At 35.2% G+C, this 13,385-nt stretch overlaps 1 protein-coding gene across 1 annotated transcript; it reads left to right on the top strand.

The window, feature by feature from the left end:
• Nucleotides 1-665: 665 nt before the first annotated feature.
• LOC127454342 (sodium-dependent neutral amino acid transporter B(0)AT1-like) lies at nucleotides 666-13,284 on the top strand. The gene is made up of 12 exons (XM_051721473.1): nucleotides 666-1,044; nucleotides 5,399-5,539; nucleotides 5,764-5,901; nucleotides 6,056-6,237; nucleotides 7,604-7,714; nucleotides 7,819-7,931; nucleotides 9,640-9,768; nucleotides 10,158-10,314; nucleotides 10,458-10,662; nucleotides 10,773-10,932; nucleotides 11,576-11,738; nucleotides 12,057-13,284. Exons 1-12 carry the CDS (start codon nucleotides 840-842, stop codon nucleotides 12,312-12,314), a joined length of 1,962 nt encoding a protein of 653 aa, XP_051577433.1. The 5' UTR covers nucleotides 666-839; the 3' UTR covers nucleotides 12,315-13,284.
• Nucleotides 13,285-13,385: the final 101 nt, after the last annotated feature.

The raw sequence follows: 13,385 nt of genomic DNA on the forward strand, positions 1-13,385 counted from the left end.
TACAACTGAGTTAGAAAAAGGTGATTTGAAAGTTGGAACATGGATGAGCTGCAGACCCAGCATTAAACAAAAATGATGAATCAGAGTTGTGTGTTTTGATAATGGAATCAGTTTAAAAATGAATCACTTGAAATAAACACAAAAAGACACTAACATCATCACTTATCAAGTTGGTTCAAAGCTGGCTATTTTGAATGAATCATTAAAAACTAAATTACACTACAGACTGCATAGCAATAAATATTATATAATATTCTCATTCAAGAGTCAGAATATGTGAGAGCAAACAGTTTAATATAAAAACAAGAACTATGGTCTCCCATTCAGTGTTTGCGCACTGTCATTTTTACTGTTTTTATGCAGAAAATACATTATCAGTGATCTGACTTTTTTCTACTGTCTTGTACAGTTTTCTCTGAACTCTAAATGATCTTTGACATTGAATATTGGACCCTTTTTTTATAGTATTAAGTTACCTCCAAAGTGCCACAAAGATCATTATCTTTAGTTATTAACCACAAAAATAAGTAGAAGAGAATGTGTGCTTGTCTTCCACTAATCTTGATAAGACATTAATTATTGCCATGCACAGAGTCTTAGTCACAGCCTTTCTTTTCACATTATTCAGCTGACAGGACATTATTCCTTTCTCTAACACACACCATGACACAAGCATCTGGATGGATGCCAAAGTTCACTACATATACTCATCCCATCTACTAAGAGAATCCTTATCTCAGCTCGGATCCCACAACCTACACTCTCACTCACGGAGAATCGCCCAAGGACACCCACTGTCGAGGCAAGCATCAGTGAGCTAGCAGGGAGCAGAAAAGATCATGAAGTGGAAACTGAAGTTGCCGAATCCAGGCCTGGAGGACAGGATTCTGAACCATGAGGAGCTGGAAAAGCTGGAGGTAGAGGAGGCAGGTGACAGACCAAAGTGGGACAACAAAGCCCAGTACATGCTGACCTGCGTGGGCTTCTGTGTGGGACTGGGCAATGTCTGGCGCTTCCCCTACCTGTGCCAGAGCCATGGAGGAGGTGAGTGCTTGCTTGGACTTCATAAGGGGTTGAACTATGGTGAATCTATGCTGTAACCACCATGGTCATTGAGGAGCACTAGTCACTATTTTATTTTAGTTTATATATAATACTAACTGTCTTCATATGAAAAAGTCATATGAGTTTGAGGTGACATGGTGGGGTAGATGATAACATAATTTTCAGAAAATTATCTGTGGAAGGTGCTACTTGATTGTGTTGACCCAATTTAGACATGTGAATGGATGATTTTGCCACAGCAATTTAGACAAACACTTCTCTCCAACTATAATTGTGCAACTTAATTATCAGAGATACAAGTACTTGTATTAAGTATTGCATATTATGTAATTTTTTTAAAGCCATTTCACTTAAAATGGCCATGGAGCTTCTGTCCTCCAATAATCATTGTAGTGGTTGACTGATAAAAGTTATTAAAGCAAGTTAAAGTATTGTATTATTGTTCAGAAGAGTATCTTACAAAAGGACAAAATAAAGTAATACATTTTCTGGCAAGACACAGACCCACATGCATTTGGTCTCTCCCAATCCTGAGTTAAATAAAATGTATATCAAATAGGGATGCAGTGTGTCATCTTCCTGAAACTAGACAAATGGATTTAATAATTTACTTTTCTTTCCTTTTTTTTTTCTTTTTTTTTTAAGTAACACTGTAGACCTCAAGGTTCAAAAATGGATTGGGAAAAGAGTTAAAGAGAGGAAGAATGTGAAATCAATCTTTGATCAGTATCTATTTGTCCCATATAAAATATATATTGCCAACTTTAATACAACTGAAGAGATACTCAAGATGACAACACACACCAAGTTACACAATTTTTACCCAACACACATTTACTGTATGATCAACCTTTTCTAGAGCTCACACCAGTACAAGTGTATAATCATTTATATTAATTATTAAATTATTTAGAAAATTTATTTAGAAAGACATCCCTTATAAAAATGTACCATGATAACCATAGTTTCCACCAAAATCCTATAGTTACTACAATTATTGTTAGTAAAATAAAACTATGTTAATGGTATTAGCTTAATTAACTAAGATTCTGAAAGTTTCTTACACTGTTGGAAGGAGATCCCATATAATTTTTTTAAAATGTTTTAACAGTAGTAACAATAACAGTAATATAGACAGTAATTATGGCATTTCTGCAAAAACTTTGTTTACCATGTTAATTTTGGGGAAAAATGTGTTAACCGCTACAGATTTGAGTAAATTTACGGTTTTACAGTAGTTGTAGTAACTGTAGTAATTTGACTAAATATAAATATACTACAGTGTGTGTGTATGTGTGTATGTGTGTTTGTGTGTGTGTGTATATATATATATATATATATATATATATATATAAACTCAGCAAAAATATTTCAGGACACTGTATTTTAAAGATAATTTTGTAAAAATCCAAATAACTTTATAGATCTTTATTGTAAAGGGTTTAAAAGATGTTTTCCATGTTTGTTCAATTAATGAACATGCACCTGTGGAACGGTCATTAAGACACTAACAGCTTACAGATGGTAGACAATTGAGGTCACAGTTATAAAAACTTAGGACACTAAAGAGACCTTTCTACTGACTCTGAAAAACACCAAAGCTGACAGGTCATCTGCGTGAACGTGCATTAGGCATGCTGCATGCAGATGTGGCCAGGGCAATAAATTGCAATGTTCGTACTGTGAGATGCCTAAGACAGCACTACAGGGAGACAGGAAGGACAGCTAATCATCCTCGCAGTGGCAGACCACGTGTAACAACACCTGCACAGGATCGGTACATCCGAATATCACACCTGCGGGACAAGTACAGGATGGCAACAACAACTGCCCGAGTTACACCAGGAACACACAATCCCTCCATCAGTGCTCAGACTGTCTGCAAAAGGCTGAGAGAGGCTGGACTGAGGGCTTGTAGGCCTGTTGTAAGGCAGGTCCTTACCAGATATCATAATTTTTTTTTTTTTTTTTTTATAATTATATATCACACATTTGCACATATACAGTGAAATTCTTTTTTTCACATATCCCAGCCAAGCTGGGGTCAGAGTGCAGAGTCAGCCATGATACAGCACCCCTGGAGCAGATAGGGTCAAGGGCCTTGCTCAAGGGCCCAACAGTGGCATCTTGGCAGTGCTGGGGCTTGAACCTCCAACCTTCTGATCAGTAACCCAGAGCCTTAACCACTGAGCCTGCAACAACGTCATCGGCAACAACATCGCCTATGGGCACAAACCCACCTTTGCTGGACCAGACAGGACTGGCAAAAAGTGCTCTTCACTGATGAGTCGTGGTTTTGTCTCACCAGGGGTGATGGTCGGATTTGCGTTTATCGTTGAAGGAATGAGCGTTACACCGAGGCCTGTACTCTGGAGCGGGATCGATTTGGAGGTGGAGTGTCCGTCATGGTTTGGGGCGGTGTGTCACAGCATCATTGGACTGAGCTTGTTGTCATTGCAGACAATCTCAACGCTGTGCGTTACAGGGAAGACATCCTCCTCCCTCATGTGGTACCCTTCCTGCAGACTCATCCTGACATGACCCTCCAGCATGGCAATGCCATGAGCCATACTGCTCGTTCTGTGTGTGATTTCCTGCAAGACAGGAATGTCAGTGTTCTGCCATGGCCAGCGAAGAGCCCGGATCTCAATCCCATTGAACACATCTGGGACCTGTTGTATCAGAGGGTGAGGGCTAGGGCCTTTCCTCCAGAAATGTCCGGGAACTTGCAAGTGCCTTGGTGGAAGAGTGGGGTAACATCTCACAGCAAGAACTGGCAAATCTGGTGCAGTCCATGAGGAGGAGATGCACTGCAGTAATTAATGCAGCTGGTGGCAACACCAGATACTGACTCTTACTTTTGATTTTGACCCCCACTTTGTTCAGGGACACATTATTCCTCTTCTGTTAGTCACATGTCTGTGAAACTTGTTCAGTTTATTTCTTAGTTGTTGAATCTTTTTATGTTCATACAAATATTTACACATGTTAAGTTTGCTGAAAATAAAAGCAGTTGAAAATGAGAGGACGTTAATATATATATATATATATATATATATATATATATATATATATATATATATATATATATATATCTTAGTGATCTTCTTTCATGAGATGCTTATTACCTGCCTAGCCCTTAATCTTAATGCCTCATATTAATTTTTAGAGGTTTCCTGCAAGTGTAATAAATGTATATGTAACTCTTTTAACACAGACCTCAGTTCAAGGTTAACTAGACAGCATGGTAGGATCACTTCAGATGTAAAGTGTCACAGCCTCCCAGTCAACTATTAACTCAGCTATGATGGTAATGGCTGACAGTAGGAAATTACTTTGCTCCCTTTGAGTAACAGAAATCCTAATGGAAATTTACAGTGGAACATGATTCTTCAATTATGGGCAGTTTTGAGTAGTTAAAATCTTGATATATATATATATATATATATATATATATATATATATATATATATATATATATATATATATAGTAGTTAAATACAGTATATACTAATATTGTGTGTAATGGTGACTTTTTTCACTTTTTGGTGAGAAAGTTGGGCAAGGCTTGGGCTTGCTAACACTAGCTTACACAAACTAGCTAGCTGTCAATTACATTTTATTTCATAAAAATACAAATAAATGGATTATCTGAATTCAAATTCTTAAATATTAACCAAATTGGCAATAACAAATAATAAAGCTACTCTCAGATTTCACTCTACTGGCCTGGCATAGATGTGCTGCCCAAGCTCATACAAAAAGTGCATTGTAGAATTTTCCTGCCTTTAATCATTTTTGTGAATTTACTATTGAGCGGGAAGTTCAAAGTCTGTTTAGGGGACAAGCCCAAAATAGAGAAATTCTCACAAAATTCACCTATCAACACTTTTAAAAACTAGGAGAAAGTAATTAAAAAGATGCTATAAAAAAATTAAAGCTATTATAATCTATATTATACTTAATATACTAATTTCTAAAGGTTTAAGTTTAAGGAAAATAAGCATTTTTTAACTCTATATTGTATCCAAATTCAAAGGCAAACCACAACAGTTGAGTGAACAGCCAATACATGCAATCACACAAAAGATAAAAAAGTAGAGGAAGAGAAACGCTAAAAAGCTGATAAGCTATTTATACACTCAGAACTGCTGATAACCTTCGTCCCTGAACATGGGTGAAAATAATCAAGATTAGATTGTGTTTGAGATTGTGTCTGACACATATATGGAAAACAAACAACAAGATCTGACAAGCATCAACAACATGCTGTGTTTTTTAGACTAATTGAAATACGTACAAGCTATTCCTAATCCATCCCTTTTTTTTCTAGGGGCCTTCATGATTCCCTTCCTTATCCTGCTGGTTTTCGAGGGCATTCCTCTCCTCCATCTGGAGTTTGCCATTGGCCAGCGGCTAAGGAAAGGCAGTGTGGGGGTATGGAGAACCATTAACCCCTACATGCTTGGAGTTGGTGAGCAATAGTTACATATCAAAACTAACCCATTTAAAAAACATTATTTCTCTCTATTACTACCCTGCTGAAAAAAAGAAGAAGATTTTTTTAAATCAATAAATGTCCACCGTCTGAAACACCACCACTTAATTATCCCTTAGTCCAAACTCTTTTCCATGCTAAGTAAGTGATCTAAGTAGGTTACCTCAGTGTACAAACTAACAACATGTTTTGTTTCACAGGTATCGCATCTATGTGCGTGTCCTTTCTGGTCAGTCTGTACTATAACACAATCATAGCCTGGGTCATGTGGTACTTCTTCAACTCCTTTCAGGAACCACTGCCTTGGAGCCAGTGCCCCATCAATGCCAACAGGACAGGTATACATATAAGTGGCCCATTTACTGTGATGAGGAATTCAATTATGTAACACTATGGGCAGTTTTCCCAAATGTTGGAACTGGGAAAATCCACTGTGTTTTAAAAAATTACCATTAATAAAGTTTGATGATGACTGTTGTCAATTGTTGGCAGGACTAATTTCAGAGTGTGAGAGGAGCTCCCCTGTGGATTATTTCTGGTATAGAGAGACTCTCAACACCACTCCATCCATAGATGAGACAGGGGGTCTGCAGTGGTGGATGATACTCTGTCTGATCTCAGCCTGGGGTGTGCTGTATGTCTGCTGCATCCGTGGAATTGAAACGACTGGAAAGGTAAGGCAGCTCTTTGTACAAATGTGTAGGAATTTTGCCACTGTTCGTAGCAGTACAAAGTCAATTTTAAGGCATGTCAGTTCACTTTTAAGTTACTTTCTTAAACATTTTCCGCTCAACTAATTCAAAATAGTATCTATATTTCTTTCTGGTTCATTGTTACACACAAGTCATACACTCAGCACCTCAAATTTCTCCTTTCACATTTCTCCATTTCTCTTCACAATGACTCATTACGGGCCAAAATTTATGTATTCTACATAAATAATATATTAGAAATAAGCATAGCCCTGTAATGGACTTAAAAGTAATTAATTAATTGAAAGTCAGTAACTGTAATCTGATAAAAATTTAAAATGTAATGCATTACACTACTTTTTTGACTAAAAAGTAATTAAATTACACCCAACACTGATAACAACTATAACAGGTTTAAATTCTTCAGCTCAAATTAATCTAAAACTTCTTTTGTCAGACTGGTCTAGTTAATGTGCAAGCACTTTAAAGAGTAAAAATACTCTATGAAAATGCCATTAGCTCTTTTAAGTGAAAGGTGGCATTTCCATTCTTAGAATCACCATCTTGAGCATTGAAATTTCTCCAATTAATTTTTATATGAGTGGTCCATATCCTCCCCCTTATCATGTCTCTGGTACAATGTACTAACTGCACATTATAAAACTCTAAACCTTTATCTATACAGGAACACTTTTAATAATATTAAACTATTGCAGGAATAATGCATTTTTAAGTACTGACTGCAACAACAACTGCAAATCTGAATGTAATGAAGTGCACAGCATACCTGTATACAGCAGCTGCACACATAACAGCACTGATATAAACCAATTCTATTTCAGTCTCATAATCAGAATTGCACTCTATTTTAGAATAATGACATGCTAATAGTTTTTGTTAATCTGCTAATTTATTAAATAGTGTTTAGGTAAAACAGGAGGACTTAAACTGGATGAATTTACAATGCAACTATAAAGGGTAATTTTTTATATCATATGAATGCTATAAATGATTGTCGTATTGCATTCATAAAAATACAAATAAAGATTACAGTGACATATCGAAAGAACACATGCTTGTAAAGATATCTGACACAGAACAAGTTCACAGCTTTACAACTCTGTTTCGACTGTTGCAATAAAAGGGTTATAATTCCAGAATGTCCATTGTGTTTATCTCTAATTCAAGAGCCATAAAACAATGCCTAAGTTAAAAACCAAAGAATGTCATCAGATTTTTTTTAGCTCATATTCACATGAAATTATTTTTTATTTTTTATTTTTTTTATTTCAATAGCAAATAGAGACAGTAGGTTCCCATGTGATAAAAGTGTCTCTTCTCCTTAAAGGCTGTTTATGTGACTTCCACGTTGCCCTATGTAGTTCTCACCATCTTCCTGATCAGAGGACTGACTCTGAAAGGATCTTTTGATGGCATTAAGTTCCTCTTCACTCCAGATGTAAGTGCCAAAATCAAAACAGTGACTTTACATTCATAATGTATCAATGTTTTTACCACATTTAGCACTGTCAGAAAATACAAACTGTATGTATATGTGTGCAGTTAAATGAACTAGCAAACCCCACAACATGGTTGGATGCAGGAGCACAAGTGTTTTATTCATTTTCTCTGGCCTTTGGGGGTCTGATCTCTTTCTCCAGCTATAACTCTGTGCAGTAAGTTCATGTATTTTAATGTCTTTCTTGGAAGGGTGGCTAGTTTTTGACAATATACACTGTACAAATATTTTCATCATTATTTTATTTTTGTATTTGTATTCTATTTAATGTTACAGTAATTTCTGTCATTGCTAATCATTTTATTATTATTATTATTATTATTATTATTAAACTTCAGCTCTTTATAAATTCAAAGTGTTTGGATATAGTGTTATTAATTTGTCTCTGTATCTTTTAACCTTGCACCACATTGATTTTATTTAAAACAGAAATTAAATTTAAGACAGCATTTAACCTTTTTTACATTGTATTTATACATATACATCAGTATATGTATAAATACAATTATTGTATTATTTATTATTACAATTATTTTGAGCCTCACACAGTAGGACATGTTCTTGTGTTGGCAGCTAGAAGGAAAACAAAAACAAATAATACATTGTCTTTTAAATACACTTTTTGTGTTTTCTATACAAAATGCTTTATCTGTCACAATAATTTAATGTCTTTGAATTATCTGAATTATTATATTTATTATACAGGGACTAACTTTATATTCTGTGTCTTTAACTACTATGTACATAAGCATTTGATATAATGTAGCCTACTTATTATGTAAATAAATTATTTGCTCCATTATTTTGAGTCACTTTCACCCAAAAATGCATATTGAGTTTTTTGCTCTAGTACTGTAAAAAAAAAGAAAAAAAGAAAGAAATCAGCTTTTTAATTATATAATTATTATGTTTTTACTCCATACCGTTGCTTAGCTATGATAAGTAAATAATTCTATTCAGGGTTGGGAGAGTTACTTTTGAAATGTATTCCACTACAGATTACAGAATGTATGTTGGAAAATGGCATGTGTAACGTATTCCGTTAGATTGCTCAAGATCAGTAACGTAATCTGAATACTTTGGATTACTTCTTCAGCACTGGTAGATTTTTTCACTTGTTTTGACTACAAACAAGTTAATAACAAAAGAAAAATAATGCATGGTAATTGGTGCATGTAAAAGGGCTAGAAAAAGCATTTAAGCTTTGCATAAAGCTAAATGTTCACATGACAATTTACACAAGGTTAACTATTTCTGCTGCTTCAAGCTTACTTCAAAACCCCACAGAGTGTACACAACCACATCTTTTTCCTCAGTAACACCATATCCACCTTTTCACTGATAACAGTGTGAAAGTGCCCTCTGTCTGCTCGTATAAATATAACACATCATAAGAAAGTGTTTCACTGCTGTTCAAATGCTCTTTGGATTGAATCATTTATACAGATAAATGTTTTCCAAATGAATAGACCAAATATTAAATTAAACAAAAGACAGTAAAATGCAAAGTAATCTCTTCAGTAATCAAAATACTTTTTGAATGTAACTATATTGTGATTACCAACTATTTAAATTGTAACTGTAGTGGAATACAGTTACTAATATTTTGTATGTTAAATACATAATCCCATTACATGTATTTCGTTACTCCCCAACCCTATTCCCTTTGTTCTTAAGTGCAAAAACAAAAAACTAAATGTTTTTCTGTGTCAAAGTGACTCAAAATTATAGAGCAGATTACATTTGTCTCTGGAAAGTGCCTTCTTACAGTTTACTCAGTCAGTAAAATAGAGGTTTACACACAAGGTTCAATGCAAATACTTAAATGATGAACAATCTAACTATTCTCTCTCTTTTTTCCCCAGCAATAATTGTGAGCAGGATGCAGTAATCATCTCAATCATTAATGCCTTTACCTCGATCTATGCTGCCACTGTAATCTACAGCATCATTGGTTTCAGAGCCACAGAGAGATTTGATGACTGCTTAAATGGGTAAGTGCTTAGTAGGGTCACATTATCATTTGACCTTCTGTTTTGTTGAAAAAATTATTCATTGCCTAGTTAAGATAAGGCTTTGTGTGAAGATGGTCAAAGTATTGACTCAGATTGTTGGGAAAACTACTGTCAAGAGATTAAATGAGTAATCATGAGATTATTAGGTAATGAAAGGAATATTCTGATTTAAATAAAAGGTAAGCCTTATCAATCGCATCAGCATTGTACCTAATGTATGTACATCAGGCAGAAGTACACTTACAATGAAAGTCAATGGGGAGATCAATGGACATTGTACATTGTAAGTTGATAGCTGAACTTGTTTTCAAAGCGGAATATTCCTTTAAGGTGTAAACTAATGCACTCATCTTATCACTGCCTGGCAGAAACATCTTGGCTCTTCTGAACACATTTGAACTGCCAGAGGGAAACATCACTGAGAGTAACTATGATACAGTTCTTCACAGCCTGAACACCACATACCCTGACATCATCAGCAACCTCACTCTTAAGACCTGTGATCTAAACAGCTTCCTCAGTGAGGTACAATACTCCTTTAGCTTTAGATAGGATTACCTGTTAGTAAAGGTTATGCAGAATTTAGTGATAGTTTACCCCAACATTTTTATTCTGTCATTATTTATTCACCGTCATATCATCCAAACCTGTATGTTATCTTTACACAGGGTGTGGAAGGAACAGGTCTGGCTTTCATTGTGTTCACTGAGGCCATCACTAAGATGCCTCTGTCTCCACTGTGGTCTGTCCTGTTCTTCATCATGCTCTTCTGCCTCGGCCTGTCCTCCATGTTTGGCAACATTGAGGGTGTTCTGGTTCCCCTGCAGGACTTGAAGATCTTTCCCAAAAGCTGGCCCAAGGAGGTCCTTTCAGGTATTTTATCTAATCACTTTGTGACTAATTGTGGATTCCATTTTTTCTCCATTTAAGAGAGGATATTGTTTAGGATGTAGTTTAAACCCTAACTTAACTTTACATTGCAGGAGTGGTGTGTTTGGTGTGCTGCCTGGTTGGACTGATATTTGTGCAAGGCTCAGGGAACTACTGGCTAGCCCTGTTTGATAGCTATGCTGGCTCTATCCCACTTCTTATCATAGCTTTCTCTGAAATGTTTGGAGTTGTGTACGTCTATGGGATAGACAGGTAGGTTGGAGCCAAACGGTTTTGCAATTAAATGTTGTTTAAAGCTGAAGTATGTAATTTCTATGACACTAGTGCCACCAAACGGAATTGCAAAAATAAACTTTGTTTTAAAAAAGGGCTTTCTGAATACACCCCCTGTCTGCCTTGGTCAAACACAGAGATCGTCCCGCCCCCAGCTTGCGCCACTGGTTGAGTGAAGATGTTTGGGCGGGTCTAAACGGGTTGCTCAAAAGAAACAGAGTAATTTCCATAGCGCAACAGAAACACAGTGTTTACAGTTTTTAAAAAATCACCTATGAATGGCTTACTAATAGTTGTTTCTGCATATTAAGCTGGGATAGGAGAAAGTATTTTAACACAGAACAAGTTACATACTTCAGCTTTAACGATTAAAATAATGCTCTACGGATAAAAGAAATATGGATTATATTGAATATAATTATTTGATAATGTTGGGAAATGGTTATAGGATATAGACAGGACACAGAAGATAAATTATTTCGCATAGAACAACATGTCAGCAATTCACAGATGTGTTCATGGTATCTAGACATTGAGTTTATGAGTTTATAAGATGCTATTTAGATACACTGATTTGGTATCAGCCACAAGTGACTGCTATCTTCTACTCTTTTATCAACAGGTTCAATGATGACCTGAAGTTCATGATTGGACACAAGCCTAACATTTTCTGGCAAGCCACATGGAGATTCATTAGTCCCCTAATCATGTTGGCCATCTTTGTCTTCTACTTTTCCACCATCGTCACCAAGGATATCTTTTACATTGCCTGGGATCCTGAATCGGTGAGGTCATCTAAATACCACAATGCGATTTTCTTTACAAGAACTGTAATATGCAAAGCAACAATTACCTTAGATTTCTTAAAGCTCTTTTGATTAATCTGGGCCATAAAAAAGGAACTATTTCTACCTTGTCTGACACTAAAATTTACTTGGTGTAACCTTATGTAGTCGGGTTGATTCACTCATAATATAGTATTGAATCATATTTATTGTACTACATGAAGCACATTTTAGCTTACCTGACAAAATATTTTACAGTGAATACTGTGGCACAAGACATTAGCACTTAATTGAATAACCTTGTTATCTCATTTATAGGAAAATTTCCCAACCCTCCAGGAGAAGCCTTATCCTTCATGGGTTTTTGTGATTATCTTTCTCTTGGCTGGGATCCCCAGTTTGGCTGTACCTGGAACTGCCGTTTTTAGAGCCATACGAGACTACTGCTGCAGAAAAGATCGTGGTGCCCTAGTTCAAGAACTCAATTCCATATCTTACAAAATTCAAATGCAGGATGAAGAACAGAATCCCATAAGTCTGAAAAGTCTGACCAAAACCCCTACAGATAAGATCTAACTTAGAAATAATTTAAACACAATTCAAAAGAAAATCGTAGACCCATACAAACATTTAGAGTTTAACTGACTGCCTTTTCAAGAACTGTTTTCTCTTTTTGTTAGCATTTCAAGGTAGTTCCAGCATTTGTAAAGAACCTTTACAAGCAGTGTATGGAAGAAGATAATAATTTAGGGCCTGATAATATGACAGGAGTTTAAGTTTATTTTTATTTAGTAGCAAAATATTGTTTAAAATAATGTAATTTTACATACATTTTACTATTGAAAATTAAGAGTGTTATTGGAGAATATAATATGAAGATTCTGAATCATATTCGGTTCTGGCATATGGCAGGCAAATGTATTGATCTGTGTATTTATTTTTGTAACAAATATTTTTTTTTTCTTTTAATAATATTGTATTTTGATTATGCAGAAACAGCATATATATATATATATTTGGCCAATACATTTTCCATTATGATTTTGATAAAGGAACTTTTAGGCATGTTTTGTGCAAGTGCAATAAATATTTATCTATACAAAACAGTAACCTCATTGAACAATTTGAACGTACTTTAATTAGAATATACATTATTGTAATTATTCATATTACTTAGGCTGTCATGTTTTTGCAAGTCACAGTCAGCAGAGTGCAGTTGGTGCAATACGCAGCTGCACAGGCAATAAACCATACTTACCTTGTAAAGAGCAGGCAGCACAAAATGAGCCTGACACAGCAGGAAACGTTCTTGCGTTGAAAGCTGGATGGAAAACAAAAACAATAATACATTGACATTTAAAGACACTTTTTCTATTTTCTAATGAATTCTTTATCTGTCACAATAATGTAATGTCTTTGAATTATCTGAATTATTACATTTTTAATACTTTATATTATGTGTCTTATACCACTATGTACTTAAGCATTTGATACAATGCACTTATTATGTAAATATGTGTTTTTGCATTGTAATTAAATTTAAAGTACCTGCATTTAATTACATTTGTGGTTACACGGTTTACCTTACCCCTTACCCTAAACCAAACCCTACCCTACCCCAACCTTTAACATAAACCCTAGTCTAAA

Source organism: Myxocyprinus asiaticus, chromosome 16 (assembly GCF_019703515.2).
Source record: "Myxocyprinus asiaticus isolate MX2 ecotype Aquarium Trade chromosome 16, UBuf_Myxa_2, whole genome shotgun sequence".
NCBI lineage: Eukaryota > Metazoa > Chordata > Actinopteri > Cypriniformes > Catostomidae > Myxocyprinus > Myxocyprinus asiaticus.